Source organism: Hemicordylus capensis, chromosome 3 (assembly GCF_027244095.1).
Source record: "Hemicordylus capensis ecotype Gifberg chromosome 3, rHemCap1.1.pri, whole genome shotgun sequence".
Classification (NCBI taxonomy): domain Eukaryota; kingdom Metazoa; phylum Chordata; class Lepidosauria; order Squamata; family Cordylidae; genus Hemicordylus; species Hemicordylus capensis.
Window position 1 is genome coordinate 284,715,942 of NC_069659.1, and position 22,412 is coordinate 284,738,353.

General features: G+C 44.4%; 1 protein-coding gene across 2 annotated transcripts in view; it reads right to left on the bottom strand.

Moving 5' to 3' along the window:
• The window catches only part of PDZD7 (PDZ domain containing 7), a 58,792-nt gene that overhangs the window by 25,954 nt on the left and 10,426 nt on the right, over positions 1 to 22,412 (bottom strand). Inside the window, exons 3-8 of one of the 2 annotated variants that reach the window (XM_053306595.1) lie at positions 18,996 to 19,136; positions 17,350 to 17,524; positions 8,615 to 8,791; positions 3,722 to 3,869; positions 2,931 to 2,991; positions 1,775 to 2,248 (exon numbers count right to left, since the gene is read on the bottom strand). In XM_053306595.1, the coding sequence (XP_053162570.1) occupies positions 1,775 to 2,248; positions 2,931 to 2,991; positions 3,722 to 3,869; positions 8,615 to 8,791; positions 17,350 to 17,524; positions 18,996 to 19,136 (1,176 nt within the window). Of the gene's footprint in view, positions 1 to 1,774; positions 2,249 to 2,930; positions 2,992 to 3,721; positions 3,870 to 8,614; positions 8,792 to 10,539; positions 10,806 to 17,349; positions 17,525 to 18,995; positions 19,137 to 22,412 lie in introns of those variants that run through there. The other variant, XM_053306596.1, reaches the window with a different exon arrangement.

A 22,412-nucleotide genomic window follows, 5' to 3' on the forward strand; every position in this document is an offset into this window, starting at 1 on the left:
GGTCAGAAACCTTCTCTTTGGGGACAATCAGGAACCAAGTGAGTGAACGAGCGAGTGAATGAATGCGGGACACCAAGTTTTCATATAAACACAGGAAATATGTAATGGAATAATGTTTTCCTAATTGGTGGCCTTTTACTTGGACTGTTTTGAACTAAGGTACATTTCAGGAACTCCCTAGAATGGAAGTGATTATTTTCCATGTATTACATTTGCTTTCTGGCATCTCTTGGCATCTCCACATAGGCTCTAGTTCTGCCAGGTCCCCTTCTCTGTTCCCTCTAACAGGGATTTCCACATGTTGCTGACTACAACTTCCAGCAACTCCAACTGCAATGGCCTTTGGTTGGGGATTATGGGAGTTGTAGTCAACAACATCTGGAAGTCCCTTTGTGAAACCAGGTATTGAAAAGCTCTAGCAATGGGCATCATGAGCCTTGTAGGGAGCATCCACCTTGGGCAGGGAGAACAGGACAATTTTCATGGCTGAGAAAGATAAGGATGGGTCATTGGCCAAAGTGTACAGGAAGCTGAGCTCATCTGTAAGCAGGACTCACAGGTTACACTACAGATAGGACAGATTTTGTATGTGGAGAGAGCATGGATTTCCTCTGGAAGAGTGGGAAGACTGTGCTGTGGTTGAGGACTGAGGGGTATCATGGGGCTGCCGTTGATGGAAGAATCCATATTAGCCTAATATTATTAGGATTACTGAGGTAGAGAGTGTGTGAGGGGAGGCATCAATATTATTGGCATTGCTGAAGAGAAATAAAAATGGGACAAAAAAGGAGTAGGAAGTTGTAGAGGCATCTGACAGAACAGAAGTGGGTCTGGTGCTTTACTATGGGCAGGATTGTTTAGTTCAGCTCTCCAGTACAAAGTGGGGCTTTCTTCTTAGGGAGACAATGGAGAAATTCACGACACTAGAGGAGTCAGGCAGCAGCTACTAGTCATGATAGCTAAATGGAACGTCTGTGTAGAGTCACTGGCTGACATCCTAACTACTAAATACTGCACTTATGCAGCCAGATGAAGTGCATATGCAGCAAATATTCTCTTGCTTTGGAAGTGCAGGGCTCATGCATAATCTGCTGCATTAAATATGTTGGTCTTTAGGATGCCAGGAGACTCCTTCTGAAGGGGCAGAAAGTGAGAACGGAAGTCATTCAGGCAGCTAGCAAAGCACTTGCAATCTGGCAGATGCAGAAAGGCAGGGCCAGCCAGGGAGGCAGGATGGCCTCACCCCTGACATCAGCATGTGGGCAGGGATTCCCAGGGATGTTGTTGACTACTACTCCCAGAATCACCAAGTAAAAGCCATTGCAGCTGGAGATTCTGGGATTTGTAATCAACTACATCTGGGAATCCCATTTAGAGGGAACACTGCCTGAGACAATGTGTAATCCTGATGACTTTTGGGGTAATGAGGAGAGACAGAAAGTTCTCCCCATTTCAGCTCCAATACCATGGGGATGGGTCTAAACTCCTTGAGCTCAGGGGTTGAAAATAACAAATAGATTCCTGGCACGCTAAAGACTAACATATTTAATGGAGCAGAATCTTTCAAGGTTTACAATCCACTTCATCAGATGCAGGAAGATTTTAGGGGCCCACACATCACATTTAAAATCAAAAGGATGTTATATTTAATATACAGGGGGGAAAAGCAACAACACCACAAAGACCTAAAATACCCAAACCATTTTTTCCTTTGCAGGTATACACTTGTAAATGATAAAAACAGCAACAATAATATTAAGGTTTCAGCACCTACCGCAGATGGTCAGATAGCTCTGTGATCTCTTGATGGGCTGTCGCGGATGGCTGAGTGCCAGAAGGAGCGCCGTTTTGGGGGAGGGGTCCGTGGTGTCTTTGCTGGTGAAAGGCCGATGCTTCTTCAGGTGGAAGGCAGACTCTTTCAGACTCTCTGTGCGGATGGCTGTGTCCTTTAGGATTTCCATGGGCCGCACAATCCGGCGGGTCTCGGTCACCAGGCTCCCTGAAAAGGAGACCCCGTCAGAGGGGGGGTCCGTCTGCATAGCAGTCTCTGTCTTCTCCAAGGAACGGCTCCGGACTGGCAACTCCTCAGTGGAGATGCCAACATCCACCATGCAGCTTTGAGCTGAGTTGGGAATTGGGGCCATGTATAGGCCATTCATGGAGCTGAAGGGGGTCCCTGAGGAGTAGGATGACACGGATGAGCTGGATTCCGAGGTGTGCGACAACTGCTGTAGCTGGCCATTGGTCACTGCATGGAGAGTGACAAAGAGAAAAAGAGCAGAGTGCATTTAGGGATCTTTCCTGTCAGTTTCAGCCCAAGACACAAACACACGTAATTCATTTGTTGCACACGATCCCAACGTCTAGCCTTGGCTCTGTGCTTTTGGGGCAGGGAGACTGCATTTCCCAGCAAGGCATGTACTACATTCTGTGAAAGCAGTTCTTCCCTCAGAAGACACAGCCACTGCTTTTGCCATTGCTGGTTGGAATGTCGGTGCACCATGGACATCTCCTGGTGTTGGGGGACATGTTGTTGGTGACACCTTTAATGTGTTGGTGGCTTGTTGAATATTTGAATTAAATTCAAAGTCCCAGATTCAGTCCTTGGTACCTCCAGAAAGGCCTGGGAAAGACCCCTGTCTGGAACCTGGAAGAGCCACTGCTAGACAATACTGAGCTAAATGAACCAAGGATCAGTAAATGGCAGTTCGGCATGTGCATGGCTACTGATTTTTTTTTTAAATGGGATGTTGATTTATGTACCCACAGCCCAAAGACATGGGTGGAACTGGCAGGAGGATTATTTTCTGAGTGCAAAGAGGGAGAACAGTGTGCTTGCCAAATGTTCTCTCATTCCTTACTGGTCCCGAGCAAAACAACATGTAGCAACAGGCAGCAGCACAGACAGGAAATGTGCATTTGTATCTTACATCTGTTGAGCCAGCAGTACTCGGCCACCATTTCCTTGTATGCCGGGAACCTCCCTGCTTCCTAGGTGAAAGGGACAAAAGAAACACATCATGGGATCATTTGCATACTACACAGCACTGCACGGTGTCTTCAGAGACTAACCCGATCCCAGGCGGAGAGACACTTTAATAAATAATGCATCTCCCATTGCCAGGTCCCTTCCCAGCTGAAACTCTATCTGCTGTCTCAAGAGTCTGGGTCCCACGACATCTTGGGGAGGAAATTACGGGGCATCAGGAAGATGGAAATTATGGGGCATCAGGACAGGGCAGTTCAGTTCTGCTGCTTCAGCAAGCAGCATATTAGCAGGCTCTGTTTTGTAGAGTCCAAGATTCTCTGCACCCAAACAGAACTGGACTATTGGTGGAGTCTGCCTTCTGCTAATGGCAGCTACCACTTCTCTAATGAAAATGGTAATCTTGGGGAGAAACTAGAGACAGCAGCAGCATCATTCATAAAATATCACTTTCTCAGGCCAGGGTGCCATGCCTGTACCCAGTCATAGGAAGGAATTATCCTACATTTGATTAAGAGATTGGACCCAAGAGAGACTCGTGAGAACTCCGAGGACTCATGAAAACTCTGGGGGCTGGTAAGAACTCTGATAACATCCTGCAAAGACTCTGAACACATCATGTTTGCATCTCTCATGGCAAAGCACCTACTTCCCATCATGATGTGTCATCTTCCCAAAGGTAACTCCTGTCCCCATGCCTATTCCTGTCAGTGCCTGGCAAGGTTCAGGCCTTACCTTGATGGTCAGCATGATGTGAGTCTGCCCCTTTAGCACTTCTACTGCCTTGCTATGGCTGATGTCGTCAAACTTGACTCCGTTGGCTGCAAGGACTTGGTCACCGACTTTGATTCCATTTTGATCAGCCAGCCCACAGGGATCCACTCTGGGAATGGTACAACACAAAAGCTACTCCCAGACTGGCACTGGGGGTTTGAATCAGACAAACCAGGCTTTCCGGGGGAGGGGGTGGGGGGAGGGAAGTGGAACCTCTTTCTAGCCATTTGAGAGAGAGTGACCAAGATTCATAAGGATGGTGCAACAGGCTTAGTTCCTCTAGAATAGACCTGGACAGATTTGTGTTTTTACTAGAACCCTGATATCCACCAACAGAAGCCAGGCACAAAATTGCTTCTTAACTCACAAGTCTACATACATTACATCACTCATCCCTACTCTAGGACAACCCTTACAAAAAACTCTGGCTTACATACAGTGTAGCATGCAACCCATGGAAGAGCAGGGCACATTTGCTGGCTCTGAGTGTGCAAAGCCTGTTGATGCTGCTAGTAAACACGAGAGCCTCTGTGGCTCCTAAGAATTATTTTATTGCTTTTGCAACCCTACTCTCATTAGGAATAATGGGAGCATTGTCACTACTGCAGTGTCTTAGTCCTTAGGCACCATGGATGCTCTGGGCATTTGCTAACAGTGTACATAGGTGTTTCACATTCACAGAATCCGCATGTGTGTCCTGTTCTTCTATGGGCAACAATTGTGCTGCATGTAAGCCACTGAATGCAAGTCTATCAAAGATACATTTTCTTAAGGCTTTCAAGGGAGAATGAGGTGCCAAGTTCTTACAGAAAGGGCACTTTCATTTTCTTCTCTTTAGTGGTAAACAGAATGGAAGGAACCAAGAATCCCTTTTACCTCCCAAAATGTTCACTACTATTTTAATGCATTATTGGGCCATGACATGTTTAACTTAATAGTGGGAGTATTGTATAAACATTATGCAAATTTACTCAGAGCTGAAGAGGATTTACTCCCAGATTGTACCAAGTCAAGTACCATGGGTTTAAGTCCAATCCAAATTTGTACATCAAGAAAAGAAAAGAGAAAGAAATTGTCAGTGTACAAAAGGCCATAGTGCCCCCTCATAGCAGCTAATATTTGGCTGCCATGAGGTTGGATATGTTTGGGCCTTTACAAATTGGATTAAAAGGAGCCCAGAAGACTGGGAGCCAGGGTGGGGAGGATGGAGGATTAGGACAATCCCATGTTAATACTATACAGTATTCAATATAATGTTATACTGGGTTAAAAAAGTTATGTAGTATTTTACAAAAATAAATAAATAAATGCCAGAGTGGTTTACACAGCAAGACAAAAGAAAAATTGTTCCCTCTCATAAAGACATTCACAATATTTTTTCCCTTTTTTTTTTAAGGCACAAGGGAGACACCAGTAAGCAGTTACTGGGATGACACTATATTGGGTTGAACAGGGCCAACTTCTATCCTCCAGCTAAATCTTTAAAAGTGCTTCTTTGCCTAATTAGTAGGGATATTGCTACAGTATTACTGTGTTAGCCTGGGAGAAGCAAGAAGGATCACAGCAGTCTAGTTTGCAATCACTATTCAAATCATTACAATTCAAATGTAATCCACAGGTGTATACAGAGAGTGAGAAAAATCTACTTAAAATTATTTAACTTTCTTACTTGTGAACTCAAGAGGGTGAATAAACGTGTGTTAAAAAGAAATTTTCTGTGATCTTTATGTGATTTTGGGTTTATCTGATTTAGGGTTGCTATTTTTATTTTATTTTTATTTATTTATTTAACATATTTCTATACCACCCAAAACATGCATATTTGGGCGGTTTACAATTAAACATTAAATCAATTAAACAATTGAAATCATTTAAAACCCAACATTAAAATCTTAAAACTATAAATATAAATTAAAAGCCTGGGTGAATAAATATGTCTTCAGTGCCTTATTAAAAGTTGCCAGAATTGAGGAGGCTCTTATTTCAACAGGGAGCACATTCCAAAGTCCAGGGGAAGCAACAGAGAAGGGCCGTTCCTGAGTAGCCGGCAAATGAGTTGGTGGCAACCGCAGACAAACCTCTACAGATGATCTTAACAGGCAATGGGGCTCATGGTGAAAAAGATATTCTCTTAGATACCTAGGGCCTAAGCTGTTTAGGGCTTTATAGGTGATAATCAGCACCTTGTATTTTGCCCAGAAATGTATCGGCAGCCAGTGTAGTTCTTTCAACACAGGAGTAATATGGTCTCTCCTAGATGACCCAGAGACCAGCCTGGCTGCCGCATTCTAAACCAACTATAGTTTCTGGACTATGTACAAAGGCAGCCCCACATAGAGCGCATTGCAGTAATCCAGTCTAGAAGCTACCAGCATATGTACCACTGTTTTGAGGTCGTTCATCTCAAGAAACAGACGCAACTGGTGTAATAGCCGAAGCTGATAGAAGGCACTTCTGGCCACTGCCTTAACCTGGGACACCATGGAGAGGTTCAGATCCAGAAGCACCCCCATATTGCATACCTGTTCCTTTTGTGGGAGTGTGACCCCATCCAGAACTGACAGATCAAAATCGTCTCCCAAATTTTGACCCTTCCAATAAGTACCTCAGTCTTATCTGTATTCAGCCCAGGGGTGGAGCCACCATTGGGCAAATGGGTTCAAAGAACCCGGGCTGCCACCAATCAGAGGCTGCAAGCGAGGCCTCAGACATCCCCCATGCATCTGACGTCAGATGCGGAGAGCATTATTTCGGTCCCAGAAGGGGCCGTGGCCCCGTTTGGAGCTGAAATTGGCCTGCACTGCATTGGCAGCGTGGCTGGAGTGACTCTCCCTACCTTAAAGGCAGGGAGAGCTGCTCCTGGTCTTGTTGCCAATGCAGCAGGGCCAATCAATCTCCCTCCTAAACATGGCCACGTGACTCCATTTAGGAGAGGGATCGGCCCACGCTGCATTGGCAGCATGGCCGGAATAGCCCTCCCTGCCTTTAAGGCAGGGAGAGTTGCTCCGGCCCACGCTGCCCAACGCAGTGTGGGCCAATCTCCCAAACAGGGCTGCACGGCCTGGTTTGGGAGGGAGACCACGCCCCCGCATCTGATGTCAGATGCAGGGGCATGGCTAGCCGGACCCCTGCGTCTGACATCAGATGCGGGAGGGAAGGGCCAGGGGGCCATGGCGGCGGCTGCACACGAGCCGCCACCAGCCTCCTTATGCTGCTGATTCAGCCTCAGTTTGTTATTCCTCATCCAGTCCATTAGTGCCTCCAAGCAGGCATTTAGGGAGGTTATACCTTCTCCTGATAATGTTGACATGGAGAAATAGATTTGGGTGTCATCAGCATATCGATAACATCCTGCACCAAATCTCCTGATGATCTCTCCCAGCAGTTTCATGTAGATGTTAAACAACATCGGAGACAGTATGGACCCCTGGGAGACACCATATGAAAATTCAGATTTTGAGGAACAACAGTCTCCAAAAGACACCATCTGGAATCTGCCCGTGAGGTAGGAGCAGAACTACTACAAAGCAGTTCCTCCCACCCTCAACCCCCTCAGACGTTCCAGAAGGATACTATGATCAATAGTACTGGTTCAAGGGGGAAGGAGCACACACTAGCCCCTTCACAACCCTGAACAACTCTGCTGGACGTGAACTTGCAGATGCAAAACGGGTGGAAAAGAATAGCTTCTTTGCCACATGTATCGACTGAGCATAAAAGGGCTCTATGTAATAAACTGTCACATTCAAGTAGAGTCTTTCTCTACTTGCACTCCAGTTGTCTACCTTGCTGTTTCATCCCCCGTAGTTCCTCTGCATACCAAGGGACCAGTTTCAAAGCAGCTTAGAGAGGAGGCTTAGGAGCGATCGTGTCCACTGCCCTGGTAAGTTCATTGTTCCAGTTCTCCACCAGAGTGTCAACAGGGTTACTGGCAGAGCCAACACTAAATCCCTCCAAGGTTTCTTGGAATCCTATTGGATCCAATAACCTTCTCAGGCGGACCATCCTAATAGGTCCCTCGCCCCTGCGGAAGTGGGACATGGTTGTGAGTCCAACCTTAACCAGATGGTGATCTGTTCATTACAATGGGGAAATCATAAGAGCCCCCACCCATGGAACACCACCCTGATCAGAGTGAAAGACCAAATCAAGTGTGTGACCAGCAGTATGCGTCAGTCCCGAGACCACTTGGAATAGGCCCATAGTTGTCATGGCCGCTATCAACTCCTGAACCGCCCCGGACAAATTGGTCCCGAAATGAACATTGAAGTCCCCCAGCACCACAAGCCTGGGGGACTCCAACACCAAACCTGAGACCAAGTCTGTCAGCTCAGTTAGGGACTCTATTTCAATTTATTCCATCTGGGGTAGTCCTTAGTTCCAGATAAAAACAAACAAACAAACAAACAAACAAACAAACATAAATTAAATTAAATAAACCAAATAAATAAAAATAAAATAAGGCTGGCAAGAAAAATGCAATATGCACTATATTTCTGTTAAACAACTTGCTCTTATTAGTATTTTTAAAAGAAATGTTACTCATCACTCTTTGTGGCCTGCAGAGAAACTCCCTTTCCCCACGTACCCTTATATTTAAAACAGTAAGAAGGACTGATTAAAGTTTGTTCAGATAAACAGTGTTGCTTTCACAGAAATTACAAGTAAACTGTCCACAATAGATTTTCAGCTGATTACTGTCAGACCTTATGGAACATGAGGCGCTCATAAGAGAAGGGGCAGTGACTCTAATCTAAACCCTCATGAAGGGGTTGTAAACCTAACCTGAAGTCAGATGGTTTCAGGTTCCCAAGCAAGGGACTCTGGGCTGAACTGCATAGGAGCAAGACTTACTTGGAGACATAGATACCAAGGCCGTACTCCCTTCCCCCGCGAATGTTGAAACCCAAGCAGTAGTCATCAGAGGTGGTGTAGAGGTGGACAATCCTCCGCCTTCCAATCTCGGAACTGGTGTCTGATGGCGTTGAACCGCTCCTCTCCACAACCAGGCGTCTGTTTACCACATCAACCCTGTGGCAACATAAGGCGAGCCAGATGGGATCAGAACAAATCTACTCCAGCATCTTCTTTCCCACAGAGGCCAACCAGAAGCAGGACAAGTAGGCAAATAAAACATGCAGGTTGTTGTTTCTGAGCAAATGGTATTCAGAGGCCTACTGCCTCTGAACCTGGAGGCAGCATATTTATTTATTCGATTTCGATCTCTGGTTTTACAAATTAAGCACTCCATGGGGGTATCTAGAAATTCATATATTGTAGAGCTGAAATGAATATTTGCAATGATTCAAAATTCAGCACATTTTCCAGTTTCACCAGTCAAGTTCTGAATGAAAAATTTTGAATTCAGAAAAGGTTTCCATTTTACATTTAAAATTGCCATTTTAACTTCATTTTAACCATTTAAATTCAAATACTTTCAGCGAGTTAGCATTTCTTGATTGTTTGGTAAGCTTTGAACAGGACATGAAATGCGACACAACTTATGACATGCCAACTGTCAAACAGTAGTGATCATGTTCTTTTTCATGTTATGCTGTCTGGTGCTGTCCGATACTAAATGCCATGACATGCTATCCCTCAAATGATATCAGATTAAAAATGCCTCTGCAGTGTAGTGTGGTGAGGCTCAACAATTCCCTATGTGATTGTGAACTGAGTATGTGTCCTAAAACATGTACCAGAATCCTCTGGGATTTCTAGGTGGGAATCCTCTGGGAGTAAGGTTGTCATACTCTGGCTTTCCAAATCTGGGTGCCTAATTTGCATATTATGTAAATTGGCTTGAAAATAATTTTGCCTGTGCAAATTGGCAGCTGCACTTTCTGGTTGACTTGGATTTGCTCTGGATATCTACCAACAATAGTTGGGGAAGATATCTTTGCCTGACCATTTTCCTTGACATATTAACAGCAGCAATAGGACGACAACAACAAAATAATGCACAGCTTTTTAATTAAGGCTGCAATTCTGTACACGCTTATTTGAGAGAAGATCTGATTGAAACCAACAGAACTTACTTCTAAGTAGGCATGCATTGAACATAAAGCCAAGAAAGTCCTTAAACATTACAGTACACAGCCTGGTAGGCAAGCAGTGATTCACATCAAAAGCAAACTATCCTCTCAACTGCCCAATTGAGATCCCCTGCAGATAACAAATAAGGCAAATTTCCTCAGGGGATTACTGTACTTGTAAAAGTTAAACCCTCCCAGCTAGCATCTTGTGCTCTTCCTCTCTTAAGCCAAGTCCAGTGATTGAGCAGAATAGTGACTGCACATTTTGCTCCATAACTCTGCTTCTACAAGGGCTAGAGCTTCGCTTAAAAATAAAATAAAATCTAAGTTGAAATCCAGGCAAATCCGGCCAGGCTATGCAATCCAGGTGAAATGCTTGAAATCCGGAATTCCGGGAGGCATGACAACTCTGTCTGGGAGTTCTATGACTGATATTCAAGGCAGCCATGTTGATGGAGAAAGGGTTCCCTGAAAGCAGAATGCTTGAAAGATATTGTAGTATACCACTGCATCTCCCCTGTCTCTACTATAAATACTAAACTAGTGGGCCTGGGCGCAGAACATCTGCGTCTCCAGGCCGAGTCGTGCTGCCGCGGCCGGGCCAAGTCCTGCCTACGACCCGCGGCCGGGCCGGGCCGGCCGCCACCACCACTGTGCTGCCGGGCCGGGCCACCCCAGCCCCGCCGCTGCCACATCACCACCACCGCGCTGTTGGGCTGGGTCGGGCCGCCCCCGCCGCCTCACATCTGCGGCCGGGCTGGGGCCCACCACCGCCGCCACCTGGCCCGTGCTGCGGCCTGGGCCACCGCTGCCTGGCCCATGCCATGGCCGGGCCTGCCGCCTTGCCTCCGCAGCCGCCCGGCCAGGCAATTCTCCTGGGTGCCCCAGGACCAATCAGGCACCCCCGCAGCCCAGCCAATCAGCTGGGCTGCTGGGAAGCACGTTCGAAAGGCACACCCAGGAGAATTATATACTGTATATAGATACTATCACATGTCAACTATCCAATACCCTCAAATATCAACTGACAGATATCAAATATTGAAACCAAATCTAATTGGGTGTCAAATGCAGATATCATATATTTGGAGAACGTTCAAGCATTCAAGCATTCCTCCATGCCAGAGCTGCAAATTCCTCTCAGTCACCAACACAGCTTTTCAGCCATTCTTGAGATAAAAATATGACAAATATTTAAATACTGCTGTGATGGTTGGCAGCAGCACCAGTGCTGTCAATCATCGTTTGAGGTCCAAGGAACCGCCCTCCAGGTGGAATCCTTGAGGGAGGGGGTTTAGAATGGAGCAGAGGTTGACAGTTAAACTGTCTAATTGATAGCTCAGGAAGAGTTAGTAGTAGTTAAGACCTAAAGGAGCCAATGACAGAGATGGCTAGGGATAGGATCTCTAGTGGAGGTCTCTGGGCCGGTGGGTTGGATATTGGGAGGTGGGCAGTTAGCTGTACATACCGGTAACACCTCTAGTTAGCAAGCGTGACTCTGATGTATGAATGCTGGATGTGAGAGTCAGCGTGGTGTAGTGGTTAGAGTGCTGGACTAGGACCGGGGAGACCTGAGTTCAAATCCCCATTCAGCCATGAAACTAGCTGGGTGACTCTGGGCCAGTCACTTCTCTCTCAGCCTAACCTACTTCACAGGGTTGTTGTGAGGAGAAACTTAAGTATGTAGTATACTGCTCTGGGCTCCTTGGAGGAAAAGCAGGATATAAAATGTAAATAATAATAATAATTATAATTCTAACTAGTCCTAGAAGATGAAACAGTAGTTATTCCAAGGCTCCCTTGCCCACTCCCAAATACTACAGCACTAGCAAAACCAGCAAAAACCAGCAAAAAGGAAAAAAAGGAAAAAAAAGCAAGAAGCTGTGGATTCCCATCCTCCAGAGCAGAAATGCATGCCTAGAGTGCTCTTTCATCTCTCCTTATCACCACTTTTATAAGGCGCAACTGCAGCATTCAATAAAATCCGCAAGAGAAGGTGAAACCCAAGACTCATTCACGCTGAAAGAAGCTTGCAAATGGGCAGACGTGATCAAAGTTTTGGGGAAAGACCACAAGGAATGTTTCTGACGCAGGTGTCCTTTTGAAACCTGAGCAAGTGAATGAGAACACCACTCTGGGCTCCTTGGAGGAAGAGCAGGATATAAAATGTAAAAATAAAATATTAATAACAACAACAGCAAAACAACAACAGCAACAGCAACAACAGCAGCAGCAACAACAATAATAAATAATCCCCCAGTGAGGCACTACCTTGGCGTGGTTGTGGGGCTTGTGTGCTCTGAGGAAGGTGAGAGCTATGCCAGAGGTCCAACCATACTGGACAGGTCTCACCAGAGGAGCCAGACAAAGAGTGCCTCTCCCATCAACAATATGGTGAGATGTAACTTTAATAAATCTATACCGGATCGGTCGTCGCCCGGGTCAAGGACCGCGCCAGGTGCTGTAGTCCCTGGACATCTGGTGGCAAGTGGGCAACAGGACTCAGGATCTTCAGTTGAGCAACCAGGGCTGGAGACTGCAAGGTTACTGGAAGAAACGTTGCTTAACCGTAAAAAATATACGAGAAATGCCAACAAGGAAATAATGATCTGCTATTACAAGTCTAGTCCAACTAGAAGAGGTTATTTAAAAAGAATGTACCACATTTGGAAAGAGAAGCATCCAGATACAGAAATAACAGAACAAAGGCTAGCAGACCAGAGAAGATACATAATAAAGTATTCACAAGATCAAGTTGAGCTGGAAGAACTGCAAAGAGCAACACCGGCTCAAGATATGGAAGAAGAATTATCACCAATTGAAGAAGTTGCTCAGGCGCAGGTGGAGGAGGTGTTGGAAATAGAGGATGCCACTGTTGCTGAACTGTTTCAAAATCAAAACCAGGCAACCTCCCCTTTGCCTTCGCCTCAAAAACCCAAATGCCCTTTAACAGAAAAGCAACAAGAACTAAAGCAAAAAATAACTGAGCACATGAACAGAAGCGTAACTAGGGAAAACGGCGCCCGGGGCAAGCACTGAAATGGCGCCCTCCCCACCATGCCCCCCCATCGCCCCCCCCCAACATACTACATTATACTTAGGTTTTTCCTCACAAGCGCCCGCCGCCGCCGCCAAGCCAGGCCACTGACTGGCCGCCAGACGCCAGCAAAGCAATGGGGGGGCCCGCAGGCGGCGCAGAAGGGACCGCTCGTGGGGAAGGGGGCACTGACGCGCTCCCTTGACGGCTGCAGCGCTGCTGCACTGAGCAGGAAACATTTGTATTAACAAAAAATTTTAAATTTTTTTTTTTAAAAATTGGTCATGGCGGCGCCCCCCATGTGACCAGAAAAGATGGCGCCTGGGGCACGTGCCCCCCCTGCCCCCCCTATAGTTACGCCTCTGCACATGAACCAAACAACCACTAGGGTTCAACTTCCAGCTTTAAAAACAGTTGCCAAAAAACAACTTGCTCAGGCATTAAAAGATGTAAATGCTGCACTTGCAGAAATAACAACCAAGAATTTGCAAGAAACCAACCAACTAATGTACAGTGCAGCAACAATAACAACACAAGAACAACATATAAGATCAGTGGACCTGTAAAAAAAGAAAGCAGTACATCACCTAAATGGAAGATTAGATTAGAAAATAAAATCTCCAGGCTTAGATCAGATGCTAGTAAATTGAAAGATATGAAAGACAAGAAGCTGAAGAATGAAAACACCAAACAGTATCTGATCCAAAAATATCACCTAGATTCAAGGAGAATTAGAGAAGTCCTGGAAATAGTAAAGCAGTAAATAACAGCAGTGTCAAAGAAGATTAGCGGATACGAAGCCAGAATTACACAACACAGGCAGAATCTCCAATTCCAGTTGAATCAGAGACGTTTCTACCAAAGCATAGAAGGAGAAACTGCAAGAAACGTAGAAACATCAAATAAAGAAGAAACAGTGCAATTCTGGGGGAAATTATGGGACAATCCAATAGATTATAATAAAAAAGCAGACTGGATGAAAGAGGTCAAAAAATGTAACCAACAAATGCAAGATCTAATAATAGCACCAGAATTAATAAGTGAAAGAGCAGAGAAAATTAAAAATTGGACTGTGCCAGGCAGCGATGAACTGCATGGCTTTTGGCTTAAACACCTAACTATCAAAACAGTTCAATCACATTTTGCAAGGAGGTGATATTGAACAAATGGCTAACAACTGGGAAAACTCATCTCATCATGAAAGACCCAGCAAAAGGTGCAGTTCAATCACATTTTGCAAGGAGGTGATATTGAACAAATGGCTAACAACTGGGAAAACTCATCTCATCATGAAAGACCCAGCAAAAGGTGCAGTTCCAAGTAATTATAGACCGATAACCTGCCTGCCAACCATGTTCAAATTATTAACTGGAATAATAGCAGATGAAGTGATGCAACACTTATTAACTAACAAAAAGTTTCCAGTTGAACAGAAAGGAATTGCCCGAACACCAGAGGCACAAAAGACCAGCTGCTGATTGACAAAATGATTTTAGAAAATTGCAAGAGAAGAAAAACAAATCTAAGTGTTGCATGGATTGACTACAAGAAAGCCTTCGATTCATTGCCTCACACATGGATACTAAAATGTTTAGAAACAACTGGTGTCAGCAAAAACATTCAAATATTTATTAAAAAAGCAATGAGCATGTGGAGTACACAGTTAATCAATGGTGAGACACTTGGACAGGTTAGCATTAGAAGAGGCATTTTCCAAGGGGACTCACTATCCCCTCTGTTGTTTGTAATCGCCATGACCCCACTTTCACAAATACTAAACAAAACAGGCCTCGGATACCAAACATCTAAAACATCAAGTAAAATAAACCATCTGCTGTACATGGATGATCTGAAGTTGTATAGAAAGTCCCAGTAAGAAATTGATTCACTGCTAAACACTATCCGTATATTCAGTAGCGATATAGCAATGGGGTTTGGACTAGACAAGTGTGCTGCATTAATAATGAACAGAGGGAAACTAACAAAAACAGAAGGAATAGAACTGCCCAATGGAAGCAAGATCAAGAACCTGGAAGAGAAAGAACGTTACAAATACTTGGGCATTCTCCAGGCTGATAACATCACACACACTGAAGTTAAAAGAAAAATTGGAAGTGAATACATCAGGAGAGTTAGAAAAATCCTCAAGTCCAAACTCAATGGTGGGAACACCATACAAGCCATAAACACCTGGGCTATACCTCTTATCAGATACACTGCAGGAATAATAGACTGGACCCAGGCAGAGCTAGAGACGCTAGATTGTAAGACCAGGAAAATAATGACCATCAATCATGCTCTGCACCCCCACAGTGATGTAGATAGGCTATACCTCCCTCGCAGCTCAGGTGGAAGAGGATGATGGATGCAAGTCCATCAAACAGTAGAGGAGGAGAAAAGAGACCTTGAAGAATATATCAAGGACAGTGAAGAAGATGCACTTAAAATGGTCAATAATGAGAAACTATTCAACATCAATGAAACAAAGCAGACCTACAAGAAAGAACAAGTAAACAACTGAGCAGAAAAATGGAAAAATAAGCCACTGCATGGTCAACATTTGCACAATATAAGTGGAAAATCAGACATCACCAAGACCTGGCAATGGCTTAAGAATAGCCACTTGAAGAAAGAAACAGAGGGTTTAATACTGGCTGCACAAGAACAGGCACTAAGAACAAATGCAATAAGAGCAAAAGTAGAAAAATCCACAACAAACAGCAAGTGCCGCATTTGTAAAGAAGCAGATGAAACCATGGACCACCTAATCAGCTGTTGTAAAAAGATCGCACAGACTGACTACAAACAAAGGTATGACAAGGTAGCAGGGATGATACACTGGAACATCTGCAAAAAATACAAGCTACCTGTAGCCCAAAATTGGTGGGACCATAAAATGGAAAAGGTTGTAGAAAATGAAGATGTAAAAATATTATGGGACTTCTGACTACAAACAGACAAACATCTGCCACACAATACACCAGATATAACTGTAGTTGAGAAGAAAGAAAAACAAGTTAAAATAATCGACATAGCAATACCAGGGGATAGCAGAATAGAAGAAAAAGAAATAGAAAAAATCACCAAATACAAAGATCTGCAAATTGAAATTGAAAGGCTGTGGCAGAAAAAGACCAAAATAATCCCAGTGGTAATTGGCACCCTAGGAGCAGTCCCAAAAGACCTTGAAGAGCACCTCAACACCACAGGGGCCACAGAAATCACCATCAGCCAATTACAAAAAGCAGCTTTACTGGGAACAGCCTATATTCTGTGACGATATCTATAACAATTGACAATAAAATTCTGGCATCCCAGGTCCTTGGGAAGGACTCGATGTCTGGATAAAACAAACCAGTCAATAACACCTGTCTGACTGTGTAAACAAGAAATAATAATAATAATAATAATATACATGGATCTTCAACGAGGGTGGTTGTTTCCAGTAAAAGGGCTAAGAGTCAGGGAACACTTGTTGACTCCAACACAGGCACCTCAGCAACATATAAGTATAGCTCCTTCCGTTAAAGGACTAAGTTTTACACAGTATTCTAGACACTGTGTATGACACAAGCATACATTATGCTTGTACAGCCCTGATTTGGCAGAGAGAAACCTCCAAACTACTGTACATAAACAAACTTAACTTTGTTTTATTTTATAGTTCATTCAGTGTCCTGTGAGTTGTACGTCTCCCCACGCATCCCTCAGTTATACTACCAAGAGGTGGTCAGGACACAAACCTGAGCAAGTAAAGCTTAGTGCTGGCAGTGAAAGCTTAAAAAGGGAGGAAGAGAGAAGAACACCATTCTCTATAAAAGTGGCCCCCAAAGTCATATAATTATTAACCTCCCGAGTTCTGGGACCAGACCCCGCTCTTTAGCAGGGTCTCAGAGTGGTGAGCAGGGAGCTTTTCAACAAAAGTTCCCAAAGTGGCGTATACAGATATAAACAAACACAAACAAATAAAATGGTTCCCTGTCCCCAAAGGGCTCACAGTCTAAAAAAGAAACTTAAGATAGACATCAGCAACAACAACCGGAGGGATGCTGTGCTAGGAATGGATAGGGCTAGTTGCTCTCCTGCTCAGTAAAAAGAACTGCCACTTTAAAAGGTGCCTCTTTGCTCATTTATCAGGGTTAGCACTTATACCCTATTGGTTCTCTTCTCCCCTTTTAAATGAATTAGGTTATTTTCCTCTTCCACACACACACACATCATTATTCCACTATCATGCAAATAAAACCCCTTTCCAACTCCAGTTCCCTTATAATTTAAGTTGGAAGGGAGAGTTTAGCCCAGTAACCCTATGTCACCTTGACCCCTCCCTCTCCTGCTGCCTGGTCAGAGTTCATTCTGATACCATCTCTGGGCATCGCATGAAACCTGATCACTCTGTCTCCGCTCCACTGAGCCCAGCACACTCACCTTGGCCCATACAAACAACACATTGTGATTTTGGGTTACCCAAGGCTTGCTAACAATAGGGTGTTAACATAGTAGGCAGTTCCGCTTACCATGTGGTCTTTTCTCTGGAGAACTTTATCCCGGGCACCTTGCCCATGCGTCTCACGATCATCCGCAGCCGGTTATTCCCTGTCAGGACTTTGACTGCACTCCCCATTGTAATGCTCTCCAAGCTCACACTGTTCACCTCTGTGATTTTATCTCCAACACGCAGCCCAGCCAGTTCTGTAGATATTAAATACAGATAGCTCAGCTTGGTCTAGGAATGGGTGAGTTTTACTTCCTGCATTTTTATTTAAATTAAGGCATCATTAAAACAGCAAAACAAATGGCAAAATACAGCATACAGAATAAGGGATAAGATAAAGATGCTCAATATTGCTTACAAGAGGAGCCCAAAACCTGCAGTGACGTGTACTTTGTGTCTATTATTAATGAGATGAAGTAGATGAACTACTTCTGGATTCAGCTGCAGATCCCCTTGTATCCATAAATATTACAAAGGGGGGAATTAAATTTTGAGGTGAGTGTTCTCTTTGGGCTGCTACTTGCATGTGTGCATTTATGGTAGGTCACTTTTCTCATGGCAAGAACTTTTCCAGTCTTGGCAAATCATACCTTCAGGATCTAAAGCATCTTTTTCAAGGTTTGTAAGGGTCAGCCTTGTTGGCCAATAGCAGGAAGGAAGTTAGTTAGGTTGTTCAAAATACTGATTCTTTACTGGAGCACTAAATAAACAGATGAGCAGGTCTTTGAGAATCCAGCATGTAGTCTTTTGTTGATGTTCTTCTAGAACTATTTAACAACATGGCACACTTAAATGTTTGGCCGGTGAGTTTTCGATGACATTAAGCTCATTCACACAAGCATTAACTGGGTAGTACAAGAGTCCTACCCAGTTTTGGAAGCTGTGTGTGCTTCTGATTTGTGATTGAAAAACAAAGTATTAACTCATGTGAATGCTCAAGAGTCCTACCCACAGGGGCGTAGCAAGGTTGGAGTGGGCCCAGAGACAAGATTTTAAAATGCCCCCCACCCCCCCGAAGCTCAGACAATGCAAGTCATTAATGGTACTAGAGAAAGACATGTTCTGGTAGCTCCAGTTCTTAACACTCACATCAGTTTTGGAGGATGAATACAACTGAAGAAAGCCCCGGCGGGTGTGCAGCTGGGGGAGTCAGTCATGTGACTTGCCTCTGGGGGCCCCCCAAGGCAGTGGGCCCCCATAACAACTGTCTTATTATAGTTACGCCCCTGCCTACCCAGTTTGGGGAGGTGCCAACAGTGATCATCAGCTAGCTTCCCGCTAACTAAGAGGGCTTTTCCTCTTAGCTCATTCAGCAGCTGGGTAGAATGGAGTCCTCTTGCCCAGAGGAAGGCTAGCTGATTATTATTGCTGGCACTCCCACCTTATTTTTCCCTTGCAGATGATAAAAAAATCAGGAGTGTGCACAGATCCTGAAACTGGGCAGGACTTTTGAGCATTAACATAAGTTAATGCTCGTGTAAGTGAGCCTTACAAGTTACCCAGATTTTGCTTCCACAACCAAATCTTCCTTGTTGCAAATGATTTAAGCCTAGGATGTCTTGCCAATGCTCTGGGTTCTAGAATGAATTCCTGGTTCTATGTGCTGAAGTGATGAGCAGCTTATATTCTCATGTTTAAGGCTGGAAGGGTAGAAAAGATTTGGCTTACCTGAACTGCTGCCTTCCTCCACTTTGCTGACAAAAATACCCAGGCCATGCTCTGAGCCTCCACGCACGCTGAAACCCAGCTTCCCATGTGTGCTCTTCTCCACCGTAATGGCAATGATGGCATCACTCTCATCGCTGTTAGCTGTGATGGGAATACAGAATGAAATATATTGCTATAAGCAGTGATGTAGTTGCAAATTCAGAAGTGCAGATGCTCTCCCTGACAGCCCCTGTGGCCATGCCCACCCCAACAGCCAGAGAAGCTGAGAAGTACCGGCACTCCATCCCTGCTCATCCCCCTCTCCACTACACCCCTGGCTATAAGTGAACACCACTACCACTCACTGTGCTAGTATGACCAACAGAAAGGGATACCCAGTCTTCACCCTAAACACAAGGTCCCTGGGAACAGACTAAACTATAGCAGAATTATACATCCAACCATCTTCACTATTCATACTGGGTTCTCTCCTTCAGCTCTGTACTAGACTCAGAAATTACATCCAGGCGGTCAGGAGGCTTAGATGCTACTGGGCATTTTATAAAATTCCTGTTGATTATGATGTAGAGGACTTTGGATAAATTGTGTCTCCTCTGTCAAGGCACACACAGGACTGATTTCCTTTCATCCACAGTATTACTAAATAGAATCATGGCAGAATCATCAGAGGACATGGACATTCTGCTTCTCTTGTGGGGTAGTGGTATTTTTAATTTGTCCAATATGGGAACAATGCTCCATTACCATACAATGAAGAGTCACCATAGGGTCGGTTTGGACGATATCTTACCAGCCCACATTATTTATTTATTTTTATTGATTGATTTGATTTGATTTTCCTTCCAAAATGGCTCAGGGCGGTTTACAATTAAAACAAACCATTAAAAAGGTAAAGATCTAAAACAAAAATTAAAAAGCAATAACACAAGAATTAACAATTTAAAAACATTTTAGAACAACAATTAAACAGTTGCAGTAATTAAAAACCCTGAAACTGGGTTAAAATATTTACAGTAAACCGATTTAAAAACTCTGGAAAGGGGTTTATTATTATTAGAAAGGGGATGCACCAAGAGCATGCCTGTCAGGATGTCATCTTCCCAGCACCTCCTTTTATCATGTAGGGGTGGGTCACTCAGATGAACAGCCAACCACTCTGCAACAAAGGGACATGCCAGGAGTATATTGGGATGTCCACAGAAAAAAAACATCCCAATGGGTGCTCTTGGCACATCCGCTTTCTAATCATGTGGGCCAGTAAGACATTTTTGGAACCAGCCCATTGTCTTGTTCTCATGACAATATTCCCCTTATCCTTGGTGAGTGAAATATATGTCCAGGAGGAGTGATCACACTGCGTCTGGGGAGGCTTTATTACTGTTTTTAAAAACTCTTTCCCCTGTGCCATTTACTTTTTGGTCTAGGATAATTAAGAATCTGATACCAAAAGTAAACAATGGAATACATTACTGGGGCAAACAAAAGGCAACCAGATAGTTTCCCTGCGATAATGGAAAGATTTAGGGTTGTGCACAAACCATTGGAATGCGAACCGGTCTGCCACAAACCGGACTGGTTTGATGGTCTGATTGTGAACTGGACTGGCCTCCAGGAGAAGCAGGCCAGTCCACAATTGAACTGAAACAAGCCCGATTCCTGGCTGACCAGTTCAACAGTCTGAGGGGCTATACATGTAAAGGGAAATCTGGTGAAGATTCCCCTTTACAAGCAAAGGGAAATCCTGGCTTTAATAAGGCTTCTATGGGTCAGCTGGGGTGTGGGCAGTGAGAGGGCACCTTTAAAAGTAAATGGAAGGTGTTTATTGGTCCGGCACATCCCCCAGTAGCCCCCCATGTGGTGTGGCGTGGTTCCAAAACTGACCTGGCCTCCAAATGGTGGTCATGCAAATGAGCAGAGGCCATTTGCATGACCACCTTCTATCTACTTTTAAAGGTGCCCCCTCACCGCCCCGCCCCCGCAACCCTTTAGAAGCCTTATTAAAGCTAGTATTCCCCTTTGCTTGTAAAAGGGACTCCTCACCGGATTCCCCTTTACAAGCATAGCCCCTTGGATCATCAAACTGGTTTGAACTGGTTCGGTCAAACAGACCAGATCAGCCAGTTGGTTTGACTGAACTGGTTCGTGGACCAGCAGTTCAGTTCAAATTTAGTCCAAATTCAAACCAAACTGCTAAAATTGGTCCATGCACACCCCTAGAAAGAGTTAAGATTTATACTTCTGAAGCTGCTATTTGCACTATAGTGCCACATTTACAGGCATCCGTATGGTACAAGCATATTTTGTCCTCTGGGGTGTATAGCAACTAAGGCGAGAGCCATTTCAATTGGGAAAATGGCATGGGAAAAGGGATTAAAAATCTTCCCACACAGCTAATCCACAAGAACATTAGGCCTGTGCAAAAATTCAGCTCTGAATACCTGAAACTGAATAATCCACACAGCCTCCCTGGCACTGCATGGAGGTGACAACTATTCCCACTGATCTCTTCCACACACTGCTATGCTTTCCCCAGTGCCTTAAAGAGAATTGGAGCCCCAGCCCCAGTGCTTCTTGCCAGACATCAGTGGGGCTCAATAAGGTTCTGTTTCTCTTTAAACAGCCTTACTGGCACTTGGGAAAGCACAGCAATGTACAAAGGTGAGCAGTGCTGTGTGGATTATTTGGCTTTGAGCATTGGGAGCAGAATTTTTGCACAGGCATAATCAACATATAAAGCTGCCCTATACTGATTCAGACCATTCAGTGGAACATAAGAAAAGCCCTGTTGGATCTATCAATCTAGTCCAGCATTCTGGATCACACAGTGGCCCACCATATGCCTCTGGGAAAACCACAAGCGAGAATTGAGGGCATGCCTTCTCACCTACTGCCACTGTGACACAGGCAATCAGATCATTGGTCAATTTATCTCAGTATTATTTACTCTGACTGGCAGCAGCTCTAAGGTTTCAAGCAGGAGTCTCTGCCATTTCTACCTGGAGATACTAGGCCTGGGATCTACCTGGAGATACTCCTTCCCTAGTGTCAAGGTTCTAAACTGAATCAGGCACCCAGACCCTTGGCTGCTATTAACATTCTTTTAAGATCCATTAACAGGATTTCCCATATCATGTCTAACTTGGCCCTAGAGCAGAAAATGCCATCATTGCAGAGATCTCCATTTAGCTGTGGTTCACTTAGGGGGCAACGTGGTGCTGGGCCTGAGACTGGGGAGTTTTAAGTTTGTTTTTAGTTTGTTTTCACCTTGGATGCTACTTAGTTTCTTTAGACTGAAAATATGGCTTGGCAGACGTGAGGAGGGCTTCACAGAAATCACTCAGTCAGGATGTTTTTAAGAACAAAACAAGTGTAATATTTATTAAGTTGATGTCAGGTTTGTTTGTTTGCATTGCTGTT